The 27,060-nt window shown below is 38.6% G+C and overlaps 1 protein-coding gene across 3 annotated transcripts in view; it reads right to left on the bottom strand.

The window, feature by feature from the left end:
* Positions 1-350: 350 nt before the first annotated feature.
* tun (N-terminal glutamine amidase tungus) overlaps positions 351-27,060 on the bottom strand; it is a 57,899-nt gene continuing 31,189 nt past the window's right edge. The window contains exons 2-5 of one of the 3 annotated variants that reach the window (XM_017629083.1): positions 16,142-16,295; positions 4,427-4,575; positions 1,700-1,824; positions 351-1,538 (exon numbers count right to left, since the gene is read on the bottom strand). In XM_017629083.1, coding sequence (XP_017484572.1) covers positions 1,405-1,538; positions 1,700-1,824; positions 4,427-4,575; positions 16,142-16,295 — 562 coding nt within the window. In that variant the 3' untranslated portion in view covers positions 351-1,404. Of the gene's footprint in view, positions 1,825-4,426; positions 4,576-16,141; positions 16,296-27,060 lie in introns of all 3 variants that reach the window. The other 2 variants (XM_017629091.1, XM_017629076.1) reach the window with 2 other exon arrangements.

The raw sequence follows: 27,060 nt of genomic DNA on the forward strand, positions 1-27,060 counted from the left end.
AGTTTTTATGTTTAGTTATCTTTGATTACGAAGTGTCTTCCGTTGCAACGTTGAATAGTTTTCACATGCCTTAACTTCTTGCAGCGCTGCCTTAGATACATACATAAATATTTTAATTCCAGAACGTATTTTCTTTCCGCTTTTGTGCTGTGACCAAAATATTACCAGATGCAAATAGAAGAAACTAAATACATAAATATGTATAAGAAATTCCATCGTACGCTCAGCTGCTGTTCTCTTCCTTTAACGGTCATCAATCTGTCACTGCCGCTGCCTCTGCTATTCAATCAAGCGAAAAGCCATCAGTCGAAGTCATTAAGTCCGATGAATTCATCAATTTTTCCTTCATACATACATATATGCCAGCGGTAAGCGGCTGCAGCGCTCCAATGACATCAATGACGTTACAAAATATTACCAACAAACAATTACAACAAAAACATTGGTATGCATGAAAGTTGAAAATATGCCTTGCCACATAGCACTAGCACATACATACTTAGAAAATATTTATTACGGAATGTAAAAGAAAGCATTAGCGCTGTAAAGTGGCGGGCGGCAGGCGGCGAGTAGCTCAACTTGTGTGAATATCTCGGAAGCATCGACGAATCAGAATGAATCAAAAAGCCAAGTGATGTGCTGTGCCTGTGATCTAAGCGCGTCGTAGGGGAGAAGGACGTAGGGTGCGGGACTCTGCAGTGGCAAAAGTTTTGCAGCTGCGCCAAGTTCGGGCTCAGACCCTGGATAATTTTGTGTTGTATGCAAATCAGGTGACATTCGCATCAGCACACTGCAACTGGCCGGTTAATTGCTGTTGCAGGTGGCGCCACTGACCGCCTACAGCCGGCATTGATTGACCGAGTGCAAACGAGCGATTTGTGTGCGAACTTGAAGGAAATTGCCGCCGCTGACGTTAATGTCGTTACGTTGATTTTTAGCTGCGGTGGCTGTAATGTTTGCTATTAAATAATGTTGACCCTATTTCTCTATTCCTCTCTATGCATTATTTTTGTTGCTGCTCTGATATTTGTTTTTGCTAATGTTCTTTTTTTTGTTGTTCTTGTTGCTATTTATGTGACCTTTGAGTTGACATTGAGTGCACCTTAATACTGCTAGCGAAATCCCAGCTCATCCACCCAATCCTTTCGCTCCGTTCTTATCCCTACGCCGAGCAGCTGCATCAGCTAACTTTTTATGTGTTTATAAACATACATACAAATATATGTTTGTAAATACGTGCGAACGTTTACATCTGGTTCTGGTGCCAACTCTTTCGTTTACTATTCGTACTTCCGGTGCACAATATGCGGTGCTTTAACGCGACTCTACTCTACTCTACTCTGCTCTACTATGCTCGTTAACTTGACTGGCACTTCAATTGATAGCTGCTCAGCTTTGTTGGTATTATTTGTTGTTCTGTTGCGCCACCACATTCGGCGCCTTGTAGAAGGTTTGCACAAATTCTGAGAGGCTATAAACGGTGCCGGGTCCCTTGCCCGCATTCATGCAGATAAAATCGCCCAAGCTATGCGCATTGCCTACAGAGGAAGATAAGAAAGAAAAAAAAATGTGTGAGAATGTACAATATTAAGTGAATTGCTTGATACTCGTCTTAAATAAAAAGCATTAAAATTCAATAAAAGCTTAATCGAATGCCAATGTTCAAAGGAATGAATATGCCTGAATGCGTATGCCTTACTGCTTGACTGTATGGGCGGGTATGATGGCGGTGGCTTTATCCAACTGCCATCGGGCCTTCGCATGTGTCGACGGTCTGATGAGAATTCACTTAGATATGTTTCTGCGGGTATGACTCTGAAGTATCTGTAAAGAAATCAAATAATTAGGTAAGTGGAAGCATGAAAACATATAAAAATAAATATAAAAATAAATCAATTAAAGAGAGATTCGAGTGTTTTCCATAAGTTAATGCCGGAGGGTATCATTTTACTGACACCTGTATATGAGGAGATATGTAAGCTCAAATTCACTAAGTTATGCAGTACAAAAATCAGAAAGAAACATTTTTAATTGAAACGGAGGGCCAAGCTTGTTAATTATGTGCTCTGGATGCCCTTGGCATCTGTGTTAAAACATTCAAATTTTTACTATTTGAAAAAATTTATACAAATTGCCAATTAAAGATGGCAAATCGATCCAACCAGCTATATTGACAAACCACTCTGGCCAGCTAGAAATACTCAAACGCACTATGTTCCGTTTTCTCAAGTAGGTTTTAAAATTTATCTGGCCTTCAAACACATTTTTTTAGAACAAAATTTGTGGTATAACTTTAAAGGACAGATAAATTTGAAAACCTACTTGAGAAAACGGTCCTAAGTCTTTACTTAATCTAAGCAGGCAGAAAATTCGCATAGTAATTGGAGTCCTCAACGGACATTATCTGATTGGATTACATGCTGGTAAACTCGGCGCGCCCTGGAACGACTGCTGTAGAAGCTATGTGAATGAGTACGAAGAATAAAGCATTCAACATCTTTTCTATCAAAACGGAGAGCAAAAGCTTTTCGCAGTTATTTCTTCCACCACCTCAAAGCGATAGATGTTAGAAGCTTATGCAATTTTTTCCCAAGCACCAAGTGGTTGTTATGGAAACGGCTTAGGGGAACGACCCTGAATCTAAGTGAGCCCGCATAGGACTGCCTCCTAACCTAACTAATCCTGTCGGAAACATCAACAATCCGAAAGCATCCACGTTGAGCATAACACCTCCAAATCCTTGGTGACATTTTCGCAATGCGGACAGGTCTTTGGAAAAGCAAGGGCTCTATATGATCAGACACAATAACAGTTATAACCCGATGATGGTTACGGCGTAGCAGGCCATAAATTATTAACGTGGAATATCTTATTTTCAAACTTCAAACGGCAATTGTCATCTGCTGTGCGAGGAACTCTCTCTACAACGCTTAGCGCTTATCTCGATACACAGCTGAATTTACCAACACTTTGTGTCTTATATGTGGGTGGGACTTAAGGGACTTTTCAAGGCATAAAAGAAATGCATGTTGGTATGTATGACACTGAGCGGGTCCAGACATAAATTGCTGGTAGAAAAGGTACTGACAAACGTGTATTTTCAAAGACCCAGAGCAGTGTGCCACCATTAGCTTTGATACGGAGATTCTACAATGATTAGATCCTGGAGGCTAAGTGCTGGCTTAATTTCAAAACTCAGCTTAGCCTTGCACATTCTCTAATCTTTATTGGTGGCTCCAAAACTGTAATTGGGTAGTATGCCTCGGTTTTCCAAGCCGCGGTATTTGCAGTCCTCAAGGCCATGGCGAAAATCATATGAATGGGTAAGCAATGCACATGTCAAGGAATTAGCCAGATCTAAAACTGCTTCCAGAATGTTTCATTAATGCAACTTTGGCTAGGTTATTATGGCAAACATATCAAAATTAAAATTCTCCAGATTCCAGATCACTTAGGAATACTTGGTTATGAGGATCTGACCATTTGGCTAGAGAGGAATCAGAACAGGTACTCCTTGATCCGTAGTCAATTACAGAACTCGCACCTGCAATCAGAGCCTTGGTCAATATTTCATCCAACAATGATTGGGAGACATCGAGGTCCTGCAGGTTAGCTAAGCTAGATATTTGTTTTCATAGAGAAGATGGAACTGCCGACAGCTTGTGAAATTACGGACTGTACCTTCTCATAGCACAAGAGTCTGAATAATCGGCTTACAAGAAAACCTCGTTTGCTCTTTCTGTCTTGTGCAGTATGAGACGGCCAAACACTTTTGACGATTCTCACCCGCTTTTGCAAGAATTAGGTATGAGACTCTTGCATGGATGTGTTGAGAGGCAAACAACTGAGTTCTGTTATTCCCAACAATTGGTTCCGATTAAACTATATTTAGACCATTTAAATTGAAAACAGATTATGTAAAAGGAAAACAAGGAAACAGTTAAATGGACTGCGCATAGTTAGGGTGCTGTTTTTTGCACGCGTTGTTTGTGTTAGCTTCGATAGAAGAAACAACCTCTATATCCCTGTGTAATGTATTATACAAATACAGTTAAGACTGCTTTGTTTAGCCATTTCCTGCAGAGTGTCGGCGATCTCTCTCGCAGCAAAATTCTCTAATTGAAGCTGGACGCAGTAAATAAAAATGAAAACGTCTCTGGGTATCTAACTGTTCACAACCGATTACGTTTAGGGATCTCTTTAAACATACAAAATATTTTTAAGTCGCTGTGCCCCCTATTATGGAACACGTTGAACTAACTAAGGCTGGTCATGTCATATCTATATTAGATCTTCTTCGGTGAAGCCATTCAAAGATTTTTGTATTCGCAGGCGATATGTAAAGTTCAATTTCACCCGATATATTTCGTTGAAGTTAATATCATAATATTAGCAAAATTTTAATTAGTTTTCAAGAAATACTGACCTATGATGCTCTGGTCTTAGCGCCAGATCCGAGCGGAACGTTTCTGTAACATACTTGTGAAAATACGTAGGAAAAGGTAGCGTCGTATCCAAGTCAAACACCAAACAGCGATTTGGCGTTGGGTTGTGCATGAAGAAGACATGGTAGTCCTGCGAAAGAAAAAAAAAGAGAGAAATGTAAAATATTTGCAGCACAAGAATATGGTTTAAGTAGGAATATGTTTGTTTTAAAGAAATAATATAATACAATAACATCATAAATTTGCGGCATTAAAAGAAAAAAATAGCATTGGACATAAATGTGAGAAATATGCCCGCGAACGCTTGTTAATGAATGCAAGCGCACATAAAAGTGAATTTGAGAAGTGAAAAAAAAAAACAACAGTAAAAAGTACGAAAGAATCTAACAAAGCAGAAAAAATATTAAAAAAAAAAAGAAACGGTTACGTTACACGTTGACAAGGCTAAGGCTGGTACTGGCAATATAGACGGTCCAAAGCACAGAGCCCTCGGGGAACAGAGAACTGGCTGACGTGAGGGTGTAACACGCAAGAACAGCAACAACTTTGCGACGAAACTCATACATATACATATGTGCACAGGTATATGTGTACATATTTAAGGACATTAAGGTGTGTCGCGGACTTTATAAAAGAGACTACTAGTGAATTTCAAACCGAAATTTAAAAGTTGATAAAATGTATGATCCCCGCCGATAAACTTACAAAATCTATTTTGAATAAAATTATTTACGCTTAAAAAAATTACAGTAGAAAAGTCAGCTTCAGAGAAGTTGCTTTTAACAATACTATGCCCACGGCAATCACGTCGGCTCTACTGAATCTGAGCATAAACTTTTTGTTAGTCTCACTCGAGTTATGTGCCCCTTCTGTGGGTTTAGGGCGATTAATAAACAGCAAGCCCTGAGATAATTGCGTATGTTGACGACCTTGCGGTGGTAATACCAGGTTTTGTGCCTTATTATGTATCACGAACGACGACAATTTCTCTGATTGCGATTGTATAACTCTATCTGTAGTTTTCGTCGTGCTTTTCATTAATTGCAATTCAATCGTCTCGGTTACGTTTAAACCGGCTAGAATGATGCCGCCTGACTAATTTTTGAAGCATTCCCCTGTAGACGAATCGTTCGTGATACCTAATGAGATTGTAAGACTAGTTGAAAGGTGGAACAAGGAGAAAAGTTTGGGAACGACGCTTTGAGATGGTGGGAATTACCCGGCTGGAAAGTCCTCAAAGTGCCCACTCCCCATTTCTAAAGGATAACGACCTAACTTGTACAGACTGCTGTGTACTAAGGCTAAACTTTACAGACATATAAAATTTTTATTACAAGTAGATAACTTTGGTAGGACGGCTGAGAGGCTGGGGGCTCCTCAGGAAAATGAATCACTGTACTTCTACTTCAGCACAGTCGCGGCTGGAAAAATAATTTCGTCAACCCGACCATCACAGCCTTTTTCAAGCTGAAGTTGCTGTAATATAGGAGGCGATTGAAACCTTAGCAAATAGTCAAGTGGCTCTCAAAGCACTTAACTTGGTCATATGCAACTCAAAAACAAAAGCGCACTCCCATAAATCCCTGAGCAGTGTACTCTTTGCTCTTGATATGTGTGCCAGGGCATAGAAATATACCAGGCAACGATAATGCAGACGAACGTGGAGGAGTAGCAATATCCTTTCCACTTTCAAGGTCTTGGAAGTAATAGCGCAATGCGGTACGCTATCTGCAAGCTCATTCTAAGTGATCTATCTCTTAAGCTAGCAAGTGACAGATGGACAAGTCTCACCACATGCAGCAAGGTAAAACTTATGTGGCCAGAATGCGAAGCGCAATGGTCGAAAGGTCTACTCTTGCTGAGAAGAAGAGTCTTAGCTATAGCGCGTTCTGTAGAAGAAGAAGCTTTAAGCGACATGGAAAAAGTTAGAATTCGCCAACTATTAGGTTTCACAGACTCCACACGATTGTTTGAGTCCTACTCATCAGCGAAAACTAATAGTTGCCGCATTCCCGCCTTTATTATGTTTTCACGATCCGCATGGTACCACTACGGCCTCAAAAATACTAACCTAGATGTGCCGGTGTGTTGACTTTAATCTAAAATAAGATAGCTTCAGAAATATTTGTATATTTTAAAACTGGTACACCTCCGGAAAATGATCTATTGGTACAAAATACTAATTTTAGTATAAGCAATAAGGTTAGGTAAGAAAGGCACGTACGGATAACTCGTACTTCCAGTCAGAGGCAGACTTTGCCAAAGTTATTCCATATTGTCAGTATAATGTCTGCCTCATCACTTACTACTACCAATGAAGCTATGGAAGTCCGATGTTTTGACTTGCGCTGTCTCCCAAAACTATTGAAAGAACGTGATACCAAATGCCGCATCTGGAGAGCTGGGTATTGGTCTATTCTTCCTCGTCCTGATAACTTATGCAAATAGAGCTGGTTATTATACGCCCTCGATGGAATATTGGTGTTGTAGAACAGTGCCGTGCCTTGGCGCCGATAAGAACCCTTACTGCAGAATTGTTTAGCGTCGAAGGAGCCCAGCAGAGAGAGGTTTCCACGTGACTCGAGTTAATTTAATTCCGTGTTTAATTCCTGACACAGACTTACCGTAAGTGACAAGCTGCCTTCTCTATGGCAAAGACATCCGCCTGCAGTTATCAGGTAGTAATAAAATATAGATCCTTCTACTCGGCCTTCATGTGAGGAGAACGAAAGAAAGTGCACCAGGAACTAAATGGAAGGGCCAAGTGCAGAAGGACCTATCTACACTTGGGAAGTACAACTGGCGCAACTTTGCAAAGGAGGCAGGGAATTGGCGAAGTATTTTGGTACCGGCCCAAAACGAGGAACTGTTGTACCGCCAAATAAGAAGTAGCACAGTCTTAAATTCGATTCTGAAACCCGCAGCTTTTTCCTCAAATGTGTTGCCCTAAAGTAATTGTGTATGTACGCACATACATTTTTTTGTGTGTAAAGTAAATTTTATAATTTTTTTTTCGTATTCAAAAACATTGTAGTTGTACTTGTGAACATTAACGCCAGTGGGCATCATGTGCTACATGCTACATGCAACATGCCACACGCCATACGCCATACACCAACAGGCGCTACACGCTAAACAACAACAATTACGCTGCTTCTTTGATGCGACTTCCCTTCGCCGCCCGACAGGTCGTCCAACCGTTAAATTAGCGCTCCCTCATGGCAATGCTTTGGCTGGCCTCGGCATGTCAGCCATCGAGCGCATAATTTCTTTATTTTATTAGTAGAAAAATTCACAAAATTTCACGAATGACGTCCAGATGCCGCAGCCCCGTCTTCTCAAATTGCCTCCGCTGGCGTACAGTGCCCACCGCATGGGTGGTGGTTCCAACTCAAATGGTTTTTTTTTTCTCATTTAGGACTCTTCACATGCAATTGCCATTTTTCTTCTGTTTCTCGGTTGCTCCGCTCCGCTTCGAAAAGTACGCAAAGAAGCAAAACTCGAGCACAGCTGCTCAGAAGAGTAGGTTACTACGAGTTGGCCAATATGACTTTATTAATGCATGCAAGGGAAAGGTTAAGTGTTGTATTGGTGAGATTTGCATCATTGCGCATACAACTACATAAGTACTACACTCACTTGCATGCAAAAGTACATAAAGAAGAAAATTTTGCAAATTCACCAAAGCACCTATACAACAATTGCAAGCGGCCAAGGATAACCATACAACACGCAGACCTGCAAGCAGCTAACAAATAACAAACAACGAGTCAACGTGACGAGTAAGAGCCTGGGCGCCGTGGCGGGTTTTTGTGTGTTTTTTTCTTTTCGGGCCTTAAGCCAGCCAACATTGTGGCGTCTACCGAATTTTCATTTCAAACTACAGTAATAACAACACAGCAAAAGAACATGCACATATATTTATGTACATACATACACACATAACTACATACTAGTCTGCGCTAATAAAATTTGAAATAGCCTTTACCGTCTACGAATACTTGTAGCCAATAGTGATGGCACGATTAATCCAATAGCCGATTATAATCGGTTATTTTCATTCGGTTACCGATTTAATTTCAACGAAATTTTTCTTTCGATTAATCGAGCGATTAACCGATGAATTTTCAAAATAATCGAAAAGAAACCATCAAAAATTGTCTACTTTACTCAAACAATAATGTATTAGTTAAATTTACGTAGCGAAAATTGGCATTCTTACCTCTCATTAATACTAGCAAAAATAAAAGTATCCCCTCAACTCGGTACACACATACATATTATAATTTTAAGAGTTTTACCTAAGTAGCAATCAAAAACTCGCAGTCCAGGTATGCAAATATTTTCATTTAATTTACCAAATGCGGTGTTGCGCATTTTCTTCCATACGCTGTTTCATTCGGAAGAAAATAAGCAACGCCATCAACAAAACAAAAAAAAAAAAATGCCAAAAATCAACGATAAGTGCCAGATACTTCAATCTTGCAATTTTTTATACAAAAATTTAATTGGCTACAAGGCTGCATACCGAAAATCTTTCTACGAAATCTGATTAAAAAGCTCGAATTTTTTTGTTGAATTTTTTTTTGATATTGCACAAAGTTTGATACATTTATATAAAGCATAAGCTATACTGAAAAAGTAAATAAATAAATAAAAAAAAGCTTGTTGTGCGCTTATAATTTTGACACGGTGTCTATAATGGATGGTATACCTACTACTTTACACCTTTTTATTTATTGTTTCCCTTCGTTATAGATTTCTTTATTGTTTGCGTATTGAATTCATGACGCAAGTTTCCAAAGTTTAACAAGAAATGTATCCTTAAATAACACAGTAAGTTTTTATAACTTATGTAAATAATTTTTATTAATTTTCAATTTTAATCGAAACGAACGAATATTCGATTAATTTCTTACGATTAATTGCAATTAATAATCGAATGCTTTCGATTAATCAACTAAACGATTAATTGATTATTAATTTTTTTTTTTGCCATCACTAGCAGCCAACTCATTTGCAAGGTAAATTCATGTATAATTGATGACTTCGATCGATTATGGCTGGTTGGCTGGCCTAGTCGCTCGCAGCCTCAGTCTGCACTTGTGCAGCGCGTTGCCGTGTACGTAGTCGACGGTACAGCCGATGATCCAGGCGCAACCCTTTTCGGTTAACTCTGCTTTGTGCTTTGTGCTGCGAATTTTCTATTTGTCAGTGACCGGATGCAATTGGCTAATGATTTACAATGTTACTTTTCGGGTTTACTTAGCCGCTCAAAGCGCCTTGTGAATAAAATATTTTTTAAACAAATGCCATGTGACCTTTCGTGCTGGTGGGGAGTAGCCTAATTGGCAGTCGTACCTAATTTGCCTTTTGATTTTAAGAATTTAAAAGTATTTGTAGGCTGATTAAGCTAGAAGAATGGAGTTTCAGATTGGCAATAAATTCTGCAAGTGTTGTACATACTACTATGCGCAATATGCTCCGCTTGCGCATTAAAAATTCAACAAATATTTTTTTTTTCCTGGGACTAATTGACTTATATTGGCTTCCAATCGTTCAATTACCGAAAATTAGTTAAACAACGGTTCGAAACGCACCACATGCATTGGGAAATTTTCCTCTGCTCGTAAACTGGGGATCTTTACAGACTCAACACTTGAATTCCTCCAGTAAGGACCATAATTTATAGTCAGCCGTGTAAATAAAATTCGAAACATAATATTTTGTAGATTTTTTCTTACTATCTGGAGTGGAATCTTGTTGAAACCATCTCAGAAGTGGGGTGGTGGCCACGTTGACGAACCCTTGTAGAATCGTTATCGAAAATTATCTCGTCTGTAAACGGGATTCATATGTGAGCGTTTTACGCATACAGACGAACCTGGGCTTTAGATTTTGAATGAGGGCATCAGGCAAAGGCGCGCTTACACAATATTGCGGTCTTTACATGCATACTTCAACGAATCCTCCATTTAACCATATGAAGAGTAAGTTCGTCTAAGATGATTATAGGGCTAAAGCAGACCAAACCCCGTATGGGTTTCTATATATTTCGGCTGCAGCGCAATCCATTAGGTCCCTGTTCTGCAAAACCACTGCTTGTCACGAAATGAATACGCATTATGAATTTCAATCAGATTTTATAAAATATAGTAGTTTCATTTTTAGGAAACGCATTTTTCATCATACAGGTAGCTCACTTTGCGAATTTGAACGAAATCGGTTAATAAATACGACTTTTATAAGTATCTCTACTCCAGCGCCACCAGCGTGTTGTCTAGTAGGCTATAATAGAACCATATATGCAAGGTATAACCTCCGACAATTTGACTGGTTTTTGTGATAAGTCCGAACAACGGAAACGGCTATTATTTTATGTATATATGTACATATATGTATGTTTCCAATGAAAAAAAAATCATCAAAGTAATAAACGTTTCCAATTTGCATTAACCAAATCGGTTCATAAATAGGGCTTTTATCGGGTCCGTTTTTCGCAAATGCCTTTTTCATCATGCAGGTAGCTTATACTTTGAATTTGAACGAAATCGGTTCATAAATATGTCTTTTATAAATAACTCGACTCCTGCGCCACCTAGCGGGTCTATTTTTCGCATACGTACTTCACATCATGGAGCTAGTACACGTTTTAAATTTTAACGAAATCGGTTCATAAATACGACTTTTATAAATAACTCGACTCCTGCGCCACCTAGCGGGTCTATTTTTCGCATACGTACTTCACATCATGGAGCTAGTACACGTTTTAAATTTTAACGAAATCGGTTCATAAATACGACTTTTATAAATAACTCGACCCCAGCAGCATCTAGCGAGTTTTCAGATATCCTATAATAGGACGATATATGCAAGGTATAACCTCTGAAATCTATGCAGTAGTTTTTGAGTTAACTCCGAACAACGAAAACGGCTATTATTTTATATATATAGATGAAAGTCCATGGAAGCAACTTCGTTTTAAAACCTGTCCTAGAACAATGCACTGGTTATCATACTATGGTATAGGTGGGGGAGACAGGCTTATAGAGGCTCTAATAAGAGTTTTCAGGGCCCGTCTGGCATTTGGCCACGTTCCCACTCTTTGGAGAAAAGTCAGGGTAGTATTCGTTCCTAAACCAGGAAAGGATGACTATGCGCTGGCAAAAAGCTTCAGGACCATCAGCCTGCCATTATTAATACAGAAAAGTCTCGAGCGCACGGTCGAAAAGTACATCAGACCAAGGGTTTTGGTGAACAACCCCTTTAGTATTCATCTACATGCATACCAAAGCGGAAAGTCATGTGAATCAGCTCTGCATGACCTTGTAAAACAGATTGTGATGGGACTGGAAATAGGTGGGTCCACAATAGAAGTCTTTGCTGATATTTAGAGTGTGTTTGACAACGCTACCTTTGGCTCTAGGTGCTCTTCGGACCGAAGACATGGAATGGACGAAACCGTAATGTTATCTAGAAGATTTCTGACCCTGGGGGATGACGCCAGCTTTTGTACCATGGCAGACGTTCGGAGAGGATGTCCTCCCTGCTAACGGAAATGCAAGACTTCGTTCACATCCAAGCTTACGCGGACGATGTTTGTGCACTGTCATCGGGTAAATCTCTCAGGGAGGTTTGATTTGTGACACAGAGAATCCTGAATAAGATTGATGAATAGTGCAATTTGCAGGATCTTGCTGTCAATCCCAGACTTGTTTACGCGGAAAAGAAAATTGGAAGGTCTCAACTTTCTAGTCATTAGAGACGTAAATATAAATCTGTCCGCGGATGTAAAATTTCAAGGGGTAACTCTAGATTCGAAGCTGACATGGAAGTGTCGAAGAACCTTTAGGAAGACCTGCGGTATAAGACCGGCTATGGTATTCTGGACATTCACAGCTTTAGTCGGGCCAATCGTCACGAACTGCGCTGTAGTATGGTGATGCAGAACCATTGTCAAAACCACGGCTACAAAGGAGCGTGTGTATAGGCATCACGGGCACCATGAGGACAATGTCAGGACCGGCTTGTAATACTTTGTTGAATTGAAGGTTGTCAGAGCATTATCCTTTGTTTTTGGCATTTAATGACGAACTGATATCTAGAGTGTCTTTTGGAAGAAAGTGCGTCGTTAGATTTCCCACAAGGGAGCAATGGAAAACTTTGTATACCGACGGCTGAAAGAGTGAAAACAGTACTGGTTGCTAGATAGCATCTGGGCGGTAACTTCAGATGCTTTATTGCTTTGGGTGCCTTGGCAACGCCCTTTTAATAGGAAGTATTGGCAATACTAGAAGTGGCAGAATGGATAATTTGTGAAAGGTGATGCGGACATAAAATCAAGATCTGCAGTGACAGCCAAGCTGCCTTGTATACCCCTCGCACCTCTTCAAAGATATTTCAGGAATGTAAGGTGGGACTGAACTCCGTTACAAGGTGAAACGAGCTTGAACTTGTGTGGGTGCCAGCACAGTGCGGTCTTCAAAGTAACAAACTGGCTGCCCTACAAGACAGCTGAGTATCATATGAGTACTCATATTATCATTACCCCTAATCACAAAAGTGCTTATCAAAGTCCTCATTTTCGTTCAGGCCATGGGAAAAAATTGAGTACTTTCCCCTCAATGTTGTTATCAAAAAGTCCTCAGTACTAATAGTCAAACTACTCATTTATGCCGTACTACAAAAACAAAAGTGTAAATGTGTGAGAATTTTTGCCTAAAGTGCTCAGCAATGTCTTGTAGGGTGATGAATTGGCGAACTCCGGTTCTCTGGAGTGTCGAATTGGACCGGAGCCAATTTTAGGGCCAAGCATAGAGGGAACCATCGGGTACATCAAGGATCTCTTAAACAAAAGTAATGAGAGCCGTTGGTGTGCTATAGACACCTGAAAAATAACCAAATATTTCCTATAAAGGTCTGACAGGGTGGTAACAAAATTTCTTCTCAGAAAAGGAAGGAGTGATCTACGAGTCCTTATTGGGACTTAATCCATAGGGATGTTAGATGGTCACCATAGGCATCATCGACGAGCACGTGTGACGAGATGGTACATTTTTGGGTCCGTTGTACTGATAATGGACGAGACACATTCTTTCCGTCAACAAACTGATAAAATGCATAAACGAGTCTATGTTTTTTTTTCGTTTTTCCGGCCTCCCACAATTCCATTTCATAGTATGAGGCTTACAGTGTTCTTATTTCTGCAAATCGTCAGCGCAAATTAATATTTATTAGGTTTTTTGTTGATTTGTGTTGTTTTTTGTTTACCTTTTCACCACTAATCTAATTGCATTAGAAACTACTCTTAAAAATTACTTTGATTAAATTTAAATTTGTTATTACATGGAATTCTCATTTATGAAGACTTTAGGAATTCACGTATATTTATTATGAAAACGTTTGTTAAAATCCACTAAACTAGTCCTAGTTCAGTCCTAGTTGTTATTAAGGTTTTAATTAAATATTAGAGTATAAATTTTGTAATCTTTTTAAAAGGTATACAATCTAAATTCCAAAAAAGCTCTTAAGCAAAGCTATAATATTGGCCATAATACTGATTTTTGTAATAAATGGCAGACAAAATTAAGCCCTTTGTGGTGTGTGCTAAATACTTACGCTTTTTGATACAATGTATTTAGTTCGAGAATTTATTTAGCAATGCAAATTATTTCCCCGTAGAGCACAACAGAGCGAGCATGACATAGGATATGTGTACGTATGTATATGTGTTTTAGTAGATATGTATGTATGTATATCTACACTCTCTTAACCTAGCTTTAGAAACTTTAAATTATTCTACGGTGACCATTCGTATCGAATTTGGCGGGACAATGCCGATTTTGAGAAAATCGTCCCACTGAATATTTTTTAATAATCGGGGCATACAAGGGTCCCAATTTTTCATATTAAGTACTGTTTTTCAGTTGTTTCTTTATTCATTTATTAAGACTCTCCCTGTACTCTGGCCCAAAAACAATTTTTCGTACAAACGATTCAGCACTTTCGTTAACCATAACCATAGCCAGCATCCATATTAATAATATAATTCAAAAAAAAATTATAAAGAATACTACTAATACCCTCAAAAAAATCGTGGATATGAAAAGCTGTAGATAGAGTGGCGAAAATATAAATAAGGAAGAGACATTTTCATTTCAAACTTTGTACAAAAATTATCAAAATTCGACAAAGTTCCATCCAAATTTTCTGCTTTTTAATTAGAAACATTCTGAGTATGCAGTTTTGTAACCCGTTCAATTCAAAGTGCAAATTTTAAGTAGCTAGGACTTACCGTTGATTAGTAGTTGCAGAATACGATAGCATATATAACTCAATTCTTTCTTAAGTTGACTTAGGCGGTTATTGCTTCTGACCACAGATTTATTAAATTGTGTAAAAGGTGCTGCTAATTTTCTCCATACAAAAAAAATATTTGAACATACTGTATATGGAAGAAAATGAGCGGACAAAAAATTGCCAAGTTTCTTCCAACTTCCACTTTATTATACTAAAATTCAACGGGTTACAAACCTGCGCACTAAAAACAATTCTGGAAATTCTTATTAACATGTTTCAAATTGTGATGAACATTTATTAGAATTCTTCGAATTTTTATAAATGTTCTACAAATTTTGAAATTTTTATTTACATGTTTTTTTAATATTAACCTATATCTTCATAAAAAATTAATAAACAGTTTTAAATTTTTTTCTCTTTGTTTTGTTTTAGATATATGTAACTGTATTAAGCATTTTTATTCTAAAATTGTATGTTCGAATTTGATGCCTTAGAAATATTCCGATTTTTGGCCACATAACATATTTTTTTTTTTTAAATCATGCCCTTCGATCTCTCAGTTGTCAGGTCTCAAAAATACAAGTAATTGGTAGATGAATTTGTGCAGCTGTAGAAGTACAAATTTCCAAAAAAAAAGTTATTGCAAAAACCACTAAAACTTGTCTGTACTTTCTTGAGTGAGTGCACTACTGATATCAAGTGAATCCAAATAAGCTATTCACTTCTTTTTGTCATCAATCAATTTTCAATTCAAAGGCGCCATTTCCGCATATACTTACTCGTACAAGTAAAGTGCGAACGCTCGTGCATTCAAGTACGCCGAAATGGCGAAAGCAAAGATTGCGAAAATTTTGCGCAATAAACTGTGGCATCAGCAAGAATGACAAGGCACGTGCTTATCCGATACGCTATTTCACGCACAAACATAGAACCATTTGTTTGAAGCGTATGCGCGTATGTGCATATTTACTACTACATACATATGTAAGGTCGTGCAAAGCATGTTACTCATACGCACTGTACACCCTGCCCTGCTGCCTGGCTGACATAATCGAATGAACTGAAATTTGGGGTGTAAAGTAAGTAATGGAAGACGCGAAAAACGTGTTAGATAGCAAAGTGTAAGAGCAATTCAACACTACTATGTAGCTCTGCAACAGTTTAAATATGGCAGCTGTAAGGAATGCCGAAGCAACAGCAGTTGAGCAACACAACGGCAGCAAAGTTACATACAAGCGCTTACAAGTGCCACTTGCCCGCAACTGAATGTGTTGCGCTTCTTTATTCGAGAGCTCAAGTTTTTTGTTTATACATATTCTCTTTTATCTTCTAGTATGCTTCTTTTCGCCGCACTTCTACACTTAATAACACTTATTGTTGTTTGATTTGTTACTTACCCATATCACGACTTGATCATCGCCACGTCCTGCTTTTTGGCGCCACAATGGCACCGTACGCCCCTCATTCGACACGAATACCGCATAACACTTTGAAAGTTCATCGATGCGTGTTTTTTTCACTTGTTCACAAAGTTTCCAAACATTCTCCTCGCTGCAAATATAGAAAATAGGGAGAAAGAGGGAAAGTATTAGAGAACTTAGATAAGTAAATGGTGTGAATAAGAGTAATACATAAGAGTGGGTTGTCACGCATGTTAGAATTCATACATCAATAATTAGGCTGGCAATAAATCGGATTGTGACAAAACACACACACGACTCATTTAATATGGACTGAAACCAGTTGTAATACATTTGACAAAAGCATTGCATTAACATTAGACATGATAGGTTGACGTCAACAGCACCTATCCAATTTCTGTTTATACTTTTCGCCGTGGCTATGGAACCAAGATCCATATAAGAGGTAAGCAGAAGCTCCAATACGCAACGGTAACAGTAGCCACCTACTCAACTCGATTGCTTCATAGTATCATAGTAAGTAACAACTGTAAAGTACTTACGAGTATAGCGTTTATACTCGACTATACATACATATGTATGCTTTTGAATTTTTTCCGTACTTAAAACACTTTTTTTATATTTTACATGAGCACTTTTTTATATACAAATGTAAATGTCAATTACATGTATGTAGTTAAGTATATTATGTACATAATAAAATAGTTAATAGCTCGCATGGCACAGGAACAAGTCACCAGTGTTCTTGCGAATGAGGTCAGCATTTTGTAACTTTATTATTACACGCTTGCATGCTTACATGCATGAATATATGTATATAATATAAGTACATCAATGAACACTTTTGAAATGGACAATGCTTTTGAGCTTTTAATGTAATTCACAATGGGGAATACGAGACATACATACATGCATAGTACATTCGTATAGACATGGTAACAGTTGAGTGGTGTATTTTCGCTAAATTGCCACTAAGCATACATAGGAAAGTTTTTAATTTGAATAAATTTTATGCTTGTTCATACTTGAATATCGTGCCAATGGAAGGGTCATATTGTTTTAAGATTAAAGTTATTATAAAATATTGTTGAAAGTTTTTGGTTTCTGATAGCAAAAATGCTTTTTTAGTTAACAGAGAACCAAAAAGGGGAAGGTTTTTATTTAACAAAAAAACTCTGAAATACCTGTGAAACACCTTGCGTAGGGTAGATTTTCAAGATTTTATTATTACTATTTAAATTAGGTGGCTAGCTACACTGAGAAAAAATAAACTACAACATATTTGTTTCAAAATAAAACATATGTATGTATATAAGATGGCGTAAAACGATCTATTGGTAGCTACAAACTGATTTTTTTTTTGGAAATTCTTTAGTTGAAATACGCTACAATTTTGTGTTTCAAGATATTCGTTCTACAAAAATTATAAACGACAAGTTGCGTCAGGCGGAAATTGAATCTAGCACCTCGTGGAATCAAACGTAGAATAGCAAGCATCTCTGTACACTCAGCTATATATGTAAATGCTCAGTTTATATCAATTTTCTTACAATCCACACTGGCCAGAATTTAATTTTTTTTTGCATAACTTTTAAAAAGAAAGTCATCATTTTCAAATTTGGCACATATTTTCTTCATGCTATTAGCAAGTTATGGTAAAACTTTTGGGCCGATCAGATAACGCGTGCGCCTTGCCTTCACCTCTCACCATCTATGAAGTTGCTTTTGAATGATAACCTTTTTCAAAACTTTTCAAAACCCCATTAGTCTGGCATCCATATTGTGATACATATTTCACTTACCTAAGTGCCACAATTCAAGTTGAATTTGCTTTTTTAAACATGTGGCAACCCTACTAAATATTGTTCTGAATAAAGCCTTTCAAACGCATTTCGATTGATACCAATCTCCTTCAAACACCTCAAAAAAGCGTAAGTATCCAAACTAAATCTTTCTTATCCCTCTTTCGTTTCGACTTTTCAAACTGGTATAAACCCATACAAAAAGAAAAAATATTGCTCATCTATACCTCTTAACACCCCATTTTTTAATATTGAATGAACTGTGCAAATCTGATGCCGTTAACAAAGAATGCATATGTATATGTAAGGTAGTTAATTTTTAAAAAGGTCGCAAGCAACCCCACTAAAAAATAAAAGCTTATTGTACATCCAGGGACCGTACTTTGTACTTCATTTTTAGTCCAACTAAGTGTGGAGATATTATAATTTTTAAAATGCTGGCAGTCCTACTAAAAAAATAATACATTATAGGACATCTAAAGGCCAAGCACCTTCATTTGATACCTCATTTTCAGTAATCCGGCGGCTCTTAGAATTTTGCTAGACAGATGGCAACCCTATAGAAATTTGCAGGTCTAAAGGTAATACCTCTATTAAAAAAATTTTGTTAAATCCGTTCGGTAGTTTTCGAGATTCGAGATGGTGAAAAAATCCCTAATTTTCTTTATTCTATGTAAGGAGGATACATAGATTTCTACGTGTACTTCGCTTAAAATGTTTAATTTTGGAAAAATGAGCAAAAAATGTTATTACTCAAACCAAATCCAAAAACAATTTTTTTTTATTAGTTCGCGTCATCACCTCTCAGCTTGCTAGTTCTTCTCCACAAAACACAAAAATATTGTTTAGTATTTTTCTCTATGTAAATACGCACTACAAATACATTAAATAACAACAAACAAACACACGAACTATATGCACATTAACTAATTCTTATTACAAATACCTTGACCGTTAGTTTCCATATCTAATTTTGTTTATTTATATCAACGCAACCTTTCACAAGCTTTTCACAATTGGCTAATGGTTTTCACCAGTTCTAACAAAATAACAGCTTATCATGCACATGACTTTGAAAGCGCTCTGAAAGCACAGGGTTAATACTTCAAATCTGTTATTTTGAAATTTTCTTAGTTGACATATGTACTTCTATAAAAATAACTGATATCAAGATTATGTGCTATAAAAATCTTGAATTTATGCAAAAAAAAAAATCCAATTTCGGCCAGTGTGCAATCGTTCACACTAATTTATCTTTCTAAGTTTGTTAAAAAAGTAATTTTTATGTTCAAAAATTTAAAGCCGCTTACCATAGAAAACCCGCTTTGAAAAAAAACATGTTAATTTATTCTTAGTGTGAGTAAATCTTAAATAGTCAGAGTATGAAACGTCCACATTCTGGATCCAATATATATATACCAATATATTTATACCAAAACAGATATCATATGCTTTGCGGTTCAGGGCGCATAGACCCTTTACCCTTTGACACAGGACACACAGTGAGAAAATTTAACTTTTTTCTTGACAAAATCAACAAACCAGCTGGGGAAATGAATTTAACAGCAGTTGAAAAGTTTTGGGATTGAAAATACAAGCAAAATAATTTCGTTGGATAAAAAGGTTATCTTGACCTTTCAAATGACCTTCAAAGGTAGGGGGTTTTCAATTTTCTTCCTTTTTTGACGGAAAAACTGTACTCACTTAACTTTTGTAAGAAATTTAAAACACATTTTTTTGCTTTTCTTGCGTCAAGGAATCCATTTCTATGGTCGAAAGAACCGAAAAACGAATTTTAGAATTTATTTTGGGAGTTTATTACGGGCTCTTTTTAGATGAAATGAATAAAAACACTCAAATATATTACTTTTGATGGTAATTTTAAAGGTTAAGGTAATATTTGATTCAATGTGACCTTGAAGATCTTCAAAAGTAAAACTTTTTATTTTTTACCCAAAACAGCAATTAATGAACTTTTAAAAAATAAAGGAAGAAAATTGAAAACAAGGTATTTTTTGATACAATGAAATAATTTTTCCTCATATATGTAAATATAACCGCCGTTCGGAGTCGGCGTAAAAATGTAGGTCTCTCCCTTTTATGTGACAACTTCAAGGCGCACGCCCCAAATCGGAGAAGAAGCTCGGCCAAACACTAAAATATTGTGTAAGCGCCAATCTAGTATAATTATTTGCAACTGTCTACCAACCTTGGTAACAAGTAAGTCCAGGGCTCTTAAAGCTTCCTGGCGCAAAGATTTCATCATGTTGGGATCCTTCGCTGAACAATAAAGGATAACAACTCAAAGCGCCTATGTTGGACATGAATGTTCGCATGGCTCTTGTGATGGTCAGTCAGAATTATACCGCAGGTTTTGGTTACAATACCAATACTGCATAGTACGTCGATCTTGGAAATATATTTTTCCTAATTTTGCTGCGGAACCTTTGACAAGCTCAAAATATACTTTTGGCTTTATTGGCAACCGTTGCGAGATGTGGCTATTAGTTGAACCGTTTATCTAGTGTCAAAGAAAATAAAATTCTCTATAAACTGTATTTACATAAATTTTCGATAGCCCTGATAGTTTCTCAGAAATTAATTAATCATTCCAGATTTTTTGTTTTTTTTTGTTGGAAAATGGAAAAAATTCAAACCTTAACGGGGAAAAAAGTCAAAAAATAACAGTTTCTGTGTAAATATTTTGCACTTGTGTTAAAGCCTGTTCCTTTAGAATAAGAAACTGAGCTACCAATGAAGAAAATCGATGAATAAATAAGAAATAATGATTGGTCCAATGAAAATGCGCAAGGATTTTTTGTATGAAATATGAGCAGAAAAGAGTGTTACTCATACGCCATGTACACCTAAGTAGGTAGAGTGTAGGCATCGAAAACAAGAGGCGTCAGAAATCATTAATTAATTTCTCAGAAACTAACAGGGCTATCGAAAAGTTATGTATTTACGTCTTATGGAGAATATAATTTGATTCCATTTCCCGTATCCCATATTACGATTGTTCAATTGGTTCGTAAGATATACGTGATTAAGTGAAATGACAATTTTTAAGCTGAATAACTGTAAATTGCAAATATCTCGAAAAGTTATCTATAGCAAAACAATTATCTCGATTTTCGGAATCACCGAAGAATTGGATAGAGGGCATCAAGAGAACATTTTTGCTGTAAACCAGTGTAATTAACGATATTCACGGAGAGGTAATTACCGTCTTCAATAACTCTGCTACCGGTTCTGCGATGGCAGGTTCGAGTCCGGTTAGAAGTGGTTAGAGTAGGGCAAGTCAGTTAATTAAATTTAAATTAAATATAAATTACAAATTGTGAAATTAATTTCATATATGGAAAAATCTATATACTCATCTACCATAAAAAATAAATGAGATAACTTTTTTTTTAATATACGGCAAGCTAATTTTTCCTAAGAAGAAAGAAAATTGTACTGAAAACTAAGGAATTGTGGTTTCCTTAAACAGAGTCAAATCTTTGTCTTTGGAGCCATTTCAAAGAAATATTTCCTTAGAATAAAATACTTTTTTTCTACCATCAAGGAATGTTTTTTCTGAGCGTAGGAAACTTTTTGGGTGCACCAAAGAGGTCAGGTTATGTGTTAATTCTTTCTTTGCATATACTTAGTTTTGACCCAGTTATAACAAATTTTAATTAAGCATAAACCAAGTAACATACTTAGATATATACTTACATGAAAGGTCTAGCATTCGGAGCAAAGTTATGTTTTCTCGCTGTCCATCAACTTCAGAAACTTAATTTGCAAATCTTTTAATGTGTAACAAACAATTACGAAAGCCACTTTTAGGCTTCAACTAATGAACTCATTTCGTTTCTTATTAAATTTTTGAACCAAATGCAAGGCCAAATGAAGAAAAAAAATCAAATTATGCTCACAGGAAGCAGAAAAACAGGAAGTGGTGAGCCGCGCGCAGCTGCACCAACACCTCAGCTTAGTACAAGTGCAGTATGCAACAAAAGTTTAATTCTATACTCGTGTGAATGTGAACACATATGCATATGTATAAGTATACACATATCCGGCAACTTAGAATATGCAGTAGTGTGTGCATTGCCAACCAACTACAATACCAAAACTAATTTCTAAAAAAAAAATCCAAAAAATGGTGCATAGCCAAAGTTGAAAACGTCAGCGGTTTTGGTTTTGTGTGAGCGCACATGTGTGTGTGTGTGTGTGTGTGTGTGAGTGTGTTCGTTAAAGCTCAAGTGGCCATGCAGTCAACACTTGTAGAGAACAATAACAACAACTGGCAACTGTAAAATTTAGCGGTAGTTACTCATTGACCCGCTTTCCATTGCAGCCAACCGCTTAATTTTACTTTGCTCACCTTTTTTTTTGGGGTTTTTTTTTCTCGGAAAGTGCTTTTCACCTGCTCAACTGTTAAACTGTCCATCCACCTCAAAGTGGCACATAGTGAGTTCACTAACAGCTAGTTCGTTCACTAGCTGGTCTTGTTAATAAGTTGGTTGGCTGCGTGCAACAGCACTATTTGGGTGGTGCCACTCAAGCCATGCAACACGCCCTTTTCGCGTCATTTCACCGCCAACACCTGTCTGGCCACCACATAGCCACACTTCATTTTCGCAAGTGTGCATTTACATACATATGTACATACAATGAGGTTAGTAAATATGCACTGATAAATACATATTTTTACGAGTAGCTAATTCACATGATTTATAGCAGGTGGTGTTGCATTTTTTATTGCGTCTTCGCATGCTCTCGTAACATACAACAGCGTGGAAGTTCTTTAAACATTCTTAAGTGCATTTAAATGATTTAATTAGAACTGTGTAGGATTGATTGTAATTATCACCCCACGTGTTCTAAGTGGCACATTCACTTCATTTTAGTTCGGCCCGAATGGCGCCCTTTAAAAATCACTGGTGAAATCAGGATCCTCACTGGTTAGAATCTTGATGGCGTAAATAGAAAGCTATTAGTATACTCAGTCAGCCTTAATTAAAAGAGCATTTGCGTTTTTACATCAATGGTAACTAATGCAACGTTGTTCAGATTTATTGGGCAATCCTGGCAACTGTCTTGAAAACACTTTTCTGTCTTTCGAAAGACTTATTGGAAGCTTTTCTAGCGAGGGACCTCCTCCTGGCGCTATTCTGCTCAGCTTTTAGCAATAAGTTTTCGGCACTTAGCAATAAAAAAAACCATAATATGGTGGACAAATAAAGACTAATACAAATTCTGTGTAATTAAAAAAATATTTTTTTCTTTTAAAAACAATGAAATCGAAAATCGAAGCGATACTCGTTTAATTGAACAATTCGTTCAATTACAGAAATTCCGCTAAATTGGACAACCTAATCAATTAAAAGAAAATGCATGTGTGCATTTAAAATCCTTATTAAATTTAATGTTATTTATATAGTTTAAACATGGCTAGAGGAGGGCACTTGTAGAACAACCAGGCTGCGTTGGTCACAAATAGATAAGAAAAAGACGAAAGAGTTGCTCAGCCTCTCAAGAGAAGATATTGCTAAAGTCACGGCTTGCATAACCGGTCATTGGCTATTTGGCAGGCACTCTTCAAGACTAACAATATTCTCTCATGAATATTGCAGAAGTTGCAGAGATGAGAAAGAGGAAGAAACTGTAGGGCACTTCTTCTGCAGTTGCCCAGCTTTGGCCAAGAGGAGAGCAGACTGTTTAGGTAGGCCCTTCTTTAGCTCTCTTACGGTATTATAACACGTAGGAATAAAACCGATTCTACGCTTTATAAGAGCCTCAAATTGGTTCTCTGAAGAATAATCACCGAAGTTCCCGTGTTCTGCACAGTGGTACCACAATGGACCTTCAAAAGATATAAGTGAGTTGGTAACTTGAACCGACTGCCACATCAACCTAACCTAACCAATATAATTTATACGAAAAAATATCAAGGCATAAAAACAATTTATCTATATATTAATACGCTAACGATATCTCATACAAATCTTTTCCTCCCTAGTGCTCCTATGTTTCTCAACCGATTTGAATGATTGTTCATTTGTTCGAAGGGTGTTTCAAAGAGAAGGGACGCATTTTGTTTGTTTTTTTCCGATAGGTGGCGCAGGAGTCGAGTTATTCCGAAAAATTTCATTTATGGTCCGATTTACTTCAAATTCGAAATACGTTGTACTACTATCAAAGGAACTATACCTGAAAAAAATGGATCCAATAGGTGGCAGGACAAAAGCTGACATCACCGCCATCCAAGAAATGCGTTGGACGGGGCAAGGCAAACAATGTCTGGGGCCTTGCGACGTCTACTACAGCTGCCATGTAAAGGAGCGCAAATTCGGAGTTGGATTTGTGGTGGGAGAGAGACTCCGTCGCCGAGTACTGTCGTTCACCCCGGTGGACGAGCGTCTAGCCACAATCCGCATCAAAGCGAGATTCTTCAACATCTCGCTCATCTGCGCCCATGCCCCGACGGAAGAGAAGGATGAGGCATCCAAGGATCTCTTCTATGAGCGCTTGGAGCGCACGTACGAGCGCTGCCCCCGTCATGATATCAAAATCGTGCTTGGCGACTTCAATGCCAGGGTGGGCAAAGAAGGGATCTTTGGAACCACCGTCGGAAAATTCAGCCTCCACGACGAAACGTCCGACAACGGATTGAGGCTGATCGACTTCGCCGGGGCCCGAAACATGGTAGTATGCAGTACTAGGTTCAAGCATAAAAAGATCCATCAAGCTACCTGGCTGTCTCCGGATCGAAAAACGAGAAACCAAATCGATCATGTTGTGATAGACGGAAGGCACGCTTCCAGTGTTTAAGACGTACGCACACTCCGAGGCCCAAACATCGACTCGGACCACTATCTTGTTGCAGCCAAGATACGCACCCGCCTCTGTGCAGCAAAAAATGTGCGCCCAAATATGCAAGGAAAGCTTAACGTCGAAAAGCTGCAATCACAACAGACAGCCAGCGCTTTCGCTACTCGACTCTCACACCTGCTCTCAGAGAGCACTCTTCAACAAACCGACATATGCGAGCAGTGGAACCACATTTCCCGCTCATTAAGTACCGCCGCCGAAGAAGTAGTCGGATTTCAGCGAGCCCGAAAGAACAACTGGTACGATGAGGAGTGTCAGGAAGCTGCAGAGAAAAAAGATGCCGCCTACAGGGCCACGCTGCGATCGGGCGCAACGCGCGCTATGTGGGACCGCTATAGGGATCTGAAGAGGGAAGCGAGACGTATTTGCCGCAACAAGAAGAGAGAGGCCGAAATACGTGAGTGCGAAGAGCTTGAAATGCTGGCCGACAGGAGGAATGCCCGAAAATTTTACCAGAGAGTTAGGCGACTTACGGAAGGTTTAAAGACCGGGGCGCACTCCTGTAAGAACAATAATGGCGACCTAGTAACTGATGTCCAGAGCGTACTTAAATTATGGAGGGAACACTTTTCCGCACTACTAAATGGTAGCAGCACGGAAAGTTGTGGAGAAGAAGAACCCGAGCCCGCAGTCGATGATGACGGAGTCGACGTTCCACCGCCTGACTATGACGAGGTACGTATAGCAATAACGCGGCTGAAAAACAACAAAGCCGCTGGAGCTGACAGCCTGCCAGCTGAGCTATTCAAGTACGGCGGCGAGGAGTTGATAAGGTGCATGCATCAACTCTTGTGCAGAATATGGTCAGATGAACGCATGCCCGACGACTGGAATTTAAGTGTGCTCTGCCCAATCCACAAGAAAGGTGACCCCGCCATTCGCGCCAACTACCGCGGGATCAGCCTTCTAAGCATAGGTTACAAGGTCTTATCGAGCGTATTGTGTGAAAGACTGAAGCCCACCGTCAATGAACTGATTGGGCCTTATCAGTGTGGCTTTAGACCTGGCAAATCCACCATAGACCAGGTATTCACAATACGCCAAATCTTGGAAAAGACCCGCGAGAAAAGGATCGACACTCACCACCTATTTGTCGACTTTAAAGCCGCTTTTGACAGCACTAAAAGGAGTTGCCTATACGCCGCTATGTCTGAATTTGGCATCCCCTCAAAACTCATACGGCTGTGTAAAATGACGTTGAGCAATACCACCAGCTCCGTCAGAATTGGAAAAGACCTCTCCGAGCCGTTCGCCACAAAACGGGGTTTCAGACAGGGCGACTCCCTTTCATGTGACTTCTTTAATCTGATGTTGGAGAAGATAATAAGAGCTGCAGAACTGAACCGCTCAGGAACAATTTACTACAAGAGCGTGCAATTGCTGGCTTATGCCGATGACATCGACATCATCGGTAACAAAAACCGCGAAGTCTGTTCTGCCTTTTCCAAGTTGGATAGGGAAGCAAAGCGCATGGGTCTGGTGGTAAACGAGGACAAGACGAAGTATCTCCTGTCATCAAACAAACAGTCAGCACATTCGCGCCTTGGCACCCACGTCACTGTTGACAGTTACAATTTCGAGAAAGTAGAGAATTTCGTTTACTTGGGAACCAGCATTAACACCGATAATAATGTCAGCATTGAAATCCAACGTAGAATCACTCTTGCCAACAAGTGCTACTTTGGACTGAGTAGGCAATTCAGGAGTAAAGTCCTCTCTCGACGTACGAAAACCACGCTCTATAAGTCACTCATCATGCCCGTGCTGGTATATGGCGCAGAAGCATGGACAATGACAACATCCGATGAGGCGGCTCTTGGAGTGTTTGAGAGAAAGATTTTGCGGAAGATTTACGGGCCTTTACGCGTTGGCGACGGCGAGTACCGCAGACGATGGAACGATGAGCTGTATGAGCTTTACAACGATATGGACATAGTGCAGCGAATTAAAATACAGCGGCTCCGCTGGCTTGGTCATGTCGTTCGAATGGACACCGACGCTCCAGCTCTGAAAGTATTCAACTCGGAACCCGCTGGTGGTAGCAGAGGAAGAGGGAGACCCCCACTGCGATGGAAAGATCAGGTGGAGAAGGACTTGGCTTCACTTGGCGTTTCCAATTGGCGTCAGTTGGCACAGAGGAGAAACGACTGGCGTGCTTTGCTGAACTCGGCCAAAATCGCTTAGGCGGTTACAGCGCCAAAAAAAGAA

Source organism: Rhagoletis zephyria, unplaced genomic scaffold (genome assembly GCF_001687245.7).
Source record: "Rhagoletis zephyria isolate East Lansing unplaced genomic scaffold, Rhagoletis_zephyria_1.1 Rzeph_scaffold_00078, whole genome shotgun sequence".
Classification (NCBI taxonomy): Eukaryota; Metazoa; Arthropoda; class Insecta; order Diptera; family Tephritidae; genus Rhagoletis; species Rhagoletis zephyria.